General features: G+C 47.7%; 1 protein-coding gene across 2 annotated transcripts in view; it reads right to left on the bottom strand.

The window, feature by feature from the left end:
* Positions 1-4,612, bottom strand: part of WASHC1 (WASH complex subunit 1) — a 66,040-nt gene extending 61,428 nt beyond the window's left edge. Inside the window, exon 1 of one of the 2 annotated variants that reach the window (XM_014609087.3) lies at positions 4,507-4,612. In XM_014609087.3, coding sequence (XP_014464573.1) covers positions 4,507-4,585 — 79 coding nt within the window. In that variant the 5' untranslated portion in view covers positions 4,586-4,612. The other variant, XM_019489371.2, reaches the window with a different exon arrangement.
* Between the last annotated feature and the right edge of the window lie 4,753 nt (positions 4,613-9,365).

Genomic DNA, 9,365 nt, shown 5'->3' on the forward strand with positions numbered 1-9,365 from the left:
TTGGCCCAAAGAATACAAGCTAAGCTCCACAGAGTGTCAACATCTAGTGTAGTCTTCAGTATGGGGACAGGGGAATCCCTAGCATAGGAAAATAATCAGTTGGTGAATTTTATCTTCAAGACAACAAGGCAGTGTGTCAGGGAAGGCACCTCAAGGACAGTGTAAAAGCACTGCTCAGGCAAGACTCTCAGAGCCAAATGAGAGAGATCTGAAGAGAAGTTATCTGAGGGGCATTTGGAGGGGCTGAACATGTTTAAGTCAGCAGGCCTGGATGATCTTCATCCAAGGGTGCTGAAGGACTTGGCCAGTGTCACAGCAGAACCACTGGTGAGGTTGTTTGAGCACTCATGGCACTCAGGTCAGGTCCCAGAGAACTGGAAAAGGGCCAATGTGGTCCCCATTTTCAAGAAGGGCAGAAAAGATGATCCGGGTAACTATAGGCCGGTTAGCCTCACCTCTATCCGTGGGAAAACCTTTGAAAAAATTATTAAGGATCAGAGGCGCCGTGTAGGGGGTGCACAGGGGTGCACCTGTACCCCCTGAGACTGCCAGTGCACCCCCCTGCCAGGCTGTGTTCCCCATTTAGCTGGCGGGCAGGCGGAAGCACCAGTGCCCCCCCTGAGAGTGTCAGCCGGGGAGCAGGACCGCCAGCAAAAGCAGCTGTGCCACTTCCAGAAGCGGCCATGGGACTTCCAGAAGCGGGGCGGCCACTTTTACAGTGAGTGTTATCAGCTGCGGGGGATGCCCCGCAGTCAACAGGATAAGCCGCCAGGGGACCAGGATCAGCCACAAGAGGAGGGCTACTTGTACGGTTAGGGCCTGCAGGTAAGATCCTACGAGGAGAGATTGAGGGACCTGAATCTCTTCAGCCTCTGCAAAAGAAGGCTGAGAGAGGATCTTATGACCATCTACAAATTCATTGGGGGGGCAGCAAGGAATAGGGGATACGCTGGTTATAAGGGCACCCCTTGGGGTTACTAGGAACAACAGCTATAAACTGATGGAAAGCAGATTTAGATTAGACATTAGGAAAAATTTCTTTACAGTGAGGGTTGCCAAAATCTGGAATGGGCTTCCAAGGGAGGTGGTGCTCTCCCCTACCTTGGAGGTCTTTAAGAGGAGACTAAGCAAGCACCTAGCTGGGGTCATCTGACCCCAGCGCTCTTTCCGGCCAAGGGCAAGGGGTTGGACTTAATGATCTACTGAAGTCCCTTCCAGCCCTAAATATCTATGAAATCTATGAGGTCTTGCCAAGAGAATGGGGTTCAGATGGATCTGGTGGCAGAGTCTCTATTCACTGGCTTATGTCTCATTTCTAGCCCTTGAGCCCTCTTAATACAGAAGCAAAGAGCACAGGCCATTCAGCTGTTACTGCTATCATGAATCGCTTCAGGGAGCAAGGGAAAGATCTTTAAAAGCATATATCCCCCGCTTTTCTCCCTTGTCTATGTGTGAGTTCAAAAGCATCACCTTTGATGCTGGAAGCACTGACAGACTGGCAGGGAGAGAGTTGAGTATTTCTTTCTTTACAAGGAGTCCCAAAGAGCAAGCAAGTTAGCTCTTTCTGCTTCCCAAACAAGTTGAAGGAAATGACCAAACATAATTAAACACATATCATATCAAGCAGACTGAAAGACCCCCGGTCATCCTTTCCAAATCACAACAGCTGAAGCAGAGCATGAGAGGCTAGTAATACCAGAACAAAATCCATGCAAAGGGACACGACAATGCAGTAAGTTTCTTGAAGGAGACACCAAAGTTAGTTTGCTTCTAGACCTTGCAGGGGGCCAAGGAAATGATTTCTAGTCTGTTCCAGAGCAATCCCTGCGCTCTTGGAAGACCAAATGTTTCAAGGAGTTGAAACAGATACAGAGCCTCTCAGTTTCCCTTTTTTCAAGACACTTTCACCAAGACTCCAAGTCATTACCAATGATGGCTGCCAGGCAGTCTAAGTGAAAGGGGCAGACGCTTCCTCAACCTGACAAAGGGCTTTTGTGCCTAAAAGCTTGCTAAGAAGAATTTTTCCAACTATTTGAGTGGGCTAATAAAAGATATTGGATTTACCCAAAGAACTTTGTCTGCCTAGGGGCTTGTGGTCTCACTCCAGCCTGTAGCTGAGGAACATTTACATCATGTGAAGCACAATGACAGCATGCGCCAATGGGAACCTTGGTTGGTACAGCAAAAAGACAAATGGGTTGGGAGAACCAGCTTATTCTTCCTTAAAGTACACAAGTTTTACTATTTGAAGAACAATTGCAGTGCTGTAGGAGAGATAACGGCACTGAACATACCAACTATTCTGCCAGGAAAGGCTCAAGCATTGTAAAAGTGCTCAGCATTTAAGTCACTTTATAAAACCTCATCACGAAAGGTTTGTGCACGTGGAGAGGAGGGAGATGATGGACTGTGCTTAGTACTAAGACTCGACAGCCCTTTTTTTTTTTTTTTTTTTTTTACAGTATTCATTATGCTGGTCAGCAGTGCCCCTCTGCATACACAGCCAGGTTCAATACCACTGCAATTTTATCACCGTTGGCTGACTCATTCTTCATTTTGAACATCAGAGAATTTTAGTACAATAAATGTATTTCACCACAACAGCATTTGTGTTCATTTTACAAACATTACCAATGCATTTTTATTTGACAAATAATTGCCCCTCCACAGCTAACCGTGACAAGAGCAGTGTGTATTTTAGTCAATGGTTTGAAATAGTCCTTTAAGCACAATGCACATTTAACATCAAAATTTGTATTGTAACGTGTGTGTGTGTGTGTGTGTGTGTGTGTGTTGAATAAGAATTAATTATTTTGATGCAATGCAGAAATAAAAGTTAAGTTTTGCATAATCTAGTGGCATTCTTCCTATTAGCTGACTGGTTAGGAGCAACTGCTTGACATACAGATGAATAACTATTCTGGAAAATTATACATCACAATGCTAATGCAAACTAGCATCTGACTTTCTGGATAATGACAACTTAACTAGCTCACAGCCTGCAGTCCCTTCCCTTGTCCCTCTCTACCTCCCACCCTTCTGGGCTTTTCCTTGGTAGACTGCATTCCTGACAACCTGTTTCAGATCGATTTCCTTCTCTACTATGATGAACATACACAAATCACAATACAAATACCCTTCAGCTTTCCTCATTCCAGGGGTTCCGCAAAAGCCTCACTTCCCACACACAAACTCCAACTCAAAGCTGTGACACCGCATTGCACCCACTATAGGGTTTAAAACAGTAGACTTCACAATTCATTTCTAAGGAATGAAAAATGGGATGTAACAAAGCATGTTCAAAATTGGTCATCCAACCAAACAGGTTACACTGAATGAATCTTAGCACTATTTCATATTACCAGGCATCTCTAAGGCTCAAAGAAATCATAGATATGCCAAGTCTATCACAGCTAGAAGGCATTTTGATTCTATGTAAGACATGTTAGAGCTTAAAACAGTTTGTTAAATACACTCCTAGTGCCCTGTCCATAGCTCTTTGCTTGCCTCAGATCCAACAGGGAGGTAATGTTTTAGTTCTGTGGCACCTTTTGTGCTGGAAAGTCCCTTCAAAATGTTCCCTATCCCCAAGGAAATGTGATCACTGTGCAGGAGATGATAGTGCCTATGGCTCTGGGGAGAAGGCCAAAAGCCTGCTGAATGCAGCGGTGCCAGGCACCGGGTCAGTCTGAGGCACTTAACCGGATTCGCATTCTCAACCTCTATGTCTCCCCTTCCTAGAATGAGACTCTAGTTTCAAGGGTTGTAAAGAAAAGCCTTCCAGCCTGGAGGCAGGCATGAGCCCAGGCGGCACTGAGGCAGCGTTATCATCCACCTGTCCTTGAAGACCGCCTGGACCTGCTAGCTTGGAAGGCATCCTCCCTTCGCTGCAGTGTCCCAGTATTGCTGCCACATCGCTCCCTCGCTCTTCCATCAGAGCAAGGGGCACAGGCACTGAGACCCTCAACCCCTCCCGCTTGCAGAGGGAGAGACCAGGACGCAGAGCGCCAACGCCACCTGCCCAGGCAGAAGCAGGGCACTGGTCTCCTAGCATGAAGGTCACTGCTGCAGCCTGAGAGCTGGCCCTTCATGAACCTACGTGGCATGAAGGAGCACGGGCACAGGATGACTGCGTGAACAAGGAGCCAGGGCAGCCGTACATGGGCCTGACGTATGCCCACAAGTGCCCACAGGCATGCGCGCCACCACACACCCAGGCGTGTGCACACATGAACCCACGCATGCTCGCACACATGTGCATGTTCTCACGCACCCACGCATACCCACAAACATGCTCGTGCACACACGCACCCACGGGTGCTCAGACATGCGCGTGTGCGCACGCGGGGGCACACGCGCACACGTGTGCACACCTGCTCATCCTGCCACGGGGTCTTACACCGGCGGCAGCAACAGGCAGCGGCCGGGCCAGGGCGCCCCCCGCAGCGCAGGGGGCCCAGCCGCCCGGGGGAACGCAGCGCCGCACCTCCTCTCGCAGCGCCTCACCTGCCACGGGCGGGACACGCCCCCTCCCCCGCTGCTCGCCCCAGGACCCGGCGGGGAAGCTACCCCCTCCGGCGTTCATTCACTTCCGCCCCAATGAAGCATCACTTCCGCCCCTACTTGGCATCACTTCCGTTTGCGCCTAGGTCCCGCTTCGTTCTAGAACGGTTCCCTCCTCTACAGGCAGGCAGCGTCCCGCAGTGCGCAGGCGTGATTTGGAACGCGGCGGCTTGGCGGTTGCTGGGCTATTCTGCCAGGGGAGGGGGCAGCTTGCTAGTGGGAGCATGGGGCAGGCTGGGGCTCTTTGCCCTGGGCAGCTGCATCGCCCCCCCTCCCCCCCCCCCCCCAGCAGTGTTGCCAGCATTCACGAGCTGGCCCCTGCAGGGAGCAAGGGTCTTATGGGTTTTGTGGCAATATTTACTGTACTGAGCCCATGCAGCAAGTGCTATGGCTGCTCCTAGTGCTAACACCTTGAAGGGCCTGAGAGGACCACACTGTGCTCCAGAGCCGCGCGTCCCACCTGCTGCCTTCCTCCACAACTTGGGAATGCTGCTGATGCGTGCCTCGAGGTGCACCGTGGCCATACCAACTGCTGGCAAAAGTTCTGCCAAACTGCCTGTGCACCTCTGCACGCTCATGGCACACAGTGCAGCTCTGCTTTGCACCGTGACCTCTGGAATAGCTGGTACCCAGTCCAGGAGTATCTATCTACATGGTGGCAGCGGAAGCCTCGCTCTGTGCTGCAGAGAGGCTGTGCCACCGCAGACTGGCTTTGAGCCAGAACTCGGGAGTTTTGCTGGCAGAGCTCTTGTTGTGGAGAAGAGTCACCTGCCCATGCTTCCCTATCGTAACACCCTTCTGCTTAGCTGTAACGAAAGGGAAGGAGGTCACGGTCCCCTTGGCCTGGTTGCAACCCTCAGGCTGACAGCTTCTACCTTGACAGGACGTCCCTTATAACTAGGGTAGCCATACATCCCAGTTTGGCTGGGACAGTGCTGTATTTTGTAGGTCCTCTTGGCATCCCAGCCGGTTGGTGAAATTGAAACGAAAGTCCTGGAATCGGCCACCTAACATGATTGCTTCTTTCTCTGCTGACTCTACTGAGCATGAGTATACAGCAGCAGAGCCAGCCTTAGGGAAAAGGGTGCCCTGGGTGAACTTGTACTTTGGAACCCCTTTCCTCCCTCCTCCACCCAGGTCAGCAGCGCTGCTGCAGGCTTGGGCATGCGGTGCAGTCCAGAAGGAAGGTAGGCAGGCATTGTTGCTACTGTGCAGGAGCAAGGTGTGCAGACTGCCTCAGGTACCACCCGGCCCACACGTTCCCTGCTTGGCTCCTGAGCAGCATCTGGAGGTGCAGGGGGTCAGCTAGAGGTAGGGGAGCAGGCCAGGCTGGGCACTGCTCCAGTTTGCCCATCTTGCTCCAGCACAGCAGCAACCTGCCTGGCACACCATGCCACTCTTTCACTTGGTTTTCTTTAAAATAATATGGTCATCATGCCTATAGCCATCCTTTGTGTTTACATTGCCAACCTTGCTTCTGGATGCCTTTCTGCTTCTCTCTGTCTCAGCTTTGGGGAAAGATGAGAAAGAAGGAATATCTGGCTTGTGCCTTTGCCTCATCTCCCACCAATGGACCTGGGTGATATTATACTGCCTTTTAAAAGTGATGAACATTTGTTCAAATATTTTAATGAGTTTTCATTGGTTATGCTTGCTCCCTTTTCACATAGACACAGAAAGGAAACCTATCTGAGCAAACAGTGTTTGCTGGCACAAACATTCTTGAAAACTGAATCTCAAAGCGGTATGTGCAAATATTAATCATAATGAAGTTTGAGGGTCCATGTGCAAGTCATCCTGCCAGAGGTGTCTGCATGCACATCTAGGATCAGAAACAATTCCATGCGTCTTATCTAACTGGTTACAACTTAATCAGTGCTATTTGAATAGCAAAGATTAAGTACTACCAAGAATGGTTGATGCATAGATTTAAAGCCAATGCACAGAAAGCAACACCCCCCCCCCCACACACACGGATTACTCAAATAATTTCAAATTGTGAATATATTTAAGGAAATCATGATCTGCTCATGCATATTCACAGGGAAAAGGCTAAATTCATTACATAAATTACTTACTGCACATTTTTCACACTGTTCCACTCATTTGCGGTAGGAACCATTGTCATGAACATTTGTTGCAGGCTAAGGCAGAGAGCATTATTAAATATGATGAAATTGCAAAGCAAATTAGCAGCCAGCAGCCTAACATTTCATGAGCCCACGAGAGGTTAAGTGCAGTGCTGGTGCCTGTGAAGTCTTAATGAGGGGACCAGGCCACTGACCTGTGTAGAGCTTAAAGGGTACTGAAAGGACAAGGAGATAGGGCACAGGGTGAGACTGGGTGAAAATCTCGGAGACGAAGAAGTTATGAGAAATGTAAAAGTCTGCCAGAAACTATGCAGAGAAGGAAAGCAATAAGACCTAGCAGAATCTGAGCAAGGAGCATGTGTGTGGGTGTCAAGACCTGTCAGAAACAGAATAGGGGAGCGGATGTAGAAGCAGCAATCCAATCTATTCTGATCCATTTTTATTTATATACTGCTGATGGAAAGCCCTTCAAGTGCTTTACAATTACTCAGATAAAAATTCAATTCAATACACTCTGGAAATTCAAAGCAAAGAGAGAGGAGGTGGGTGCTGGGTTGGGGCAGCCCCACAGAGAATGAGAGAAGAAAGGTAGTAACAGACCTGCTGCAGGCAGATGGCAGAGAAAGAATTAACAGAATTGGGCTGATAAAATGAAGACTGAGAACCCCAGTATGCCCGGGGGGGGGGGGGGGGGGGGGGGGCAAGAGAGCAGTAAGACTGGGGTCTACTAAGAACTGGTAGCAGGATTGGCATAATCCCAGTAAAACACTGGTGGCAGGTAGGAAGTAATAATATATTTATCTCCACTACTGATTATGTATCAAAAACCTACCCCCTGGAGACAAGGCTCAGGGAACTGGAAGATATGTTTGGACTGGGCCATTAAAAAAATCTTGAGGCAAATGAGAAAAGCAGCTGTTTTACCAGCATTTAATTCAGCTAAAAAAGCAAGCTGACAGGGCTCACATCTGTCTTACTTCATCTCTCTACCCACACAATTTGTCAGCAGATAGAGTGGCATCACTCTCAGCCAGTGAAACAATGGATAAAAATCCATATCTCTCCAGAACAATTTTCTTTGACTGTTTAATGCTCCTGAGGACAGGACCCAGTTACATAAACTGGTACAGAGAGCTGATTAATCCAGCTACAGGCTTCATTCTTCCTGCCAGTACTCCGCATTGGCAAATTTGAGTAAACAAAATAAAAATTGGATAGTATATTGTTCTTTTCCCTGATTAAGGGCATAGTACTGCCCATTGTTTCATAAAATAGGTAAGATATAGAGAGCTCCCTCTCCCTGTGCAATCAACAGGGCCTACTTTTTCTAGAGTGCAAGGAGGTAGGTCTAGCTAATTTGCCAAACCATGCATCACATCCCTGAAAGGGCATTGTCTGTAGGCTAGAGAGTATGTCTGGGCTGGCGTTCAGTCAGCTACTGCACAAGATGACACCCACAGGACACAAGAAGAGCAGGCCTACTATTTGTAATTTGGGGAGCTGTAAATAGCACCTAACACAGTGCATTGTGACATGCTTTTTCAGCCATCTCACTGCTAGTGGCAGAGTGCCCTTAACCTGTTTAACAAAACCAGATGTTTGGCCTGATTCTCCAAGTTGGCTGTCCTTATGCTTTGCCTGCTGTGGCTTGTCAGAAACAGAAGCCTAACTGGGCGCAAGTGGCTGATCTGGAGAAGCTAAAGGGGCACTTAGATTTCCCCATGCTTTTTCAGTACTTTCAAAGCTCTCGCTATATAATTATCTACAGGTCTTAGTCTGTCTGCTGGAGTCTCCATTACAGTAATATTTAAACACTTTCACAGAGTCCAGAGTACTTACAATAGACTGGGCTTTTTCCCCCTGTAAGCTTGACTCACTACTGATATCTATACAGAAATCCATCATTCATTTATACTTCTATCATAGACATAAACTCATGTTTAAAAAACAACACTTGCAATTCATTTGGACAATTTTTCATTTTTGTGAAACTGTACCCTTAATCTAGGAAGTTTTTTCCTAGGTAAAAAATATCAAATAGCTGAGCACCTTGTTTAATTTGTTCTTTCTGGTGCTGCAATGTCCCTTAGCAAACACAGCCACATTCAGCAAGTAATACATACTTCTGTTTTCTCAGCTGAAAAATATGAATAATATTGATCAACCTTTGAGTTCTGACCATGAAGAATCTCCATCTTTGGAAATTTTCAAGCGTAGATTGCACCAACACTTGGCTGGGATGGTTTAGTTAGGGACAATTTTCCTTGAGCAGGGTACTGGACTAAATTCCCTTTCAGTCCTACTTTCTTGTATCCTATGAGATCTTCAGCCTGAAAAGTGCCAAGTGCTATTGTTATACGTTGCACCAAGTTTTAATAAGAGAACTCCAGCAACTGAAAAGAAGGTGTGGAAAAGGAAGGTAAGCAGAACTTTGGGTGTGTGCAGGTACATGTATTTTTTGGAGGTGACTCAAGTTTCTCCTGATCTGTTGAATACCACTTGCCAAATTGTAACAAGCTGATTCTCACCTTTGCACAGGGTCAGGCCAAAGCCAGAAAACAGATCAGCTTTAACTGCAGAATTCCCTGCAATTTGAAATTTCTTCAGATCTGAGGTTTGGAACTGAACTAGCCTGATAGTCAGGGATGTTTGGACCTCAGGCTTTGATTCAGGCCCAACACTAATTTTCCCCATACGGTAACAGACATAAGA

Source organism: Alligator mississippiensis, chromosome 4 (assembly GCF_030867095.1).
Source record: "Alligator mississippiensis isolate rAllMis1 chromosome 4, rAllMis1, whole genome shotgun sequence".
In the NCBI taxonomy this organism is placed as follows: domain Eukaryota; kingdom Metazoa; phylum Chordata; order Crocodylia; family Alligatoridae; genus Alligator; species Alligator mississippiensis.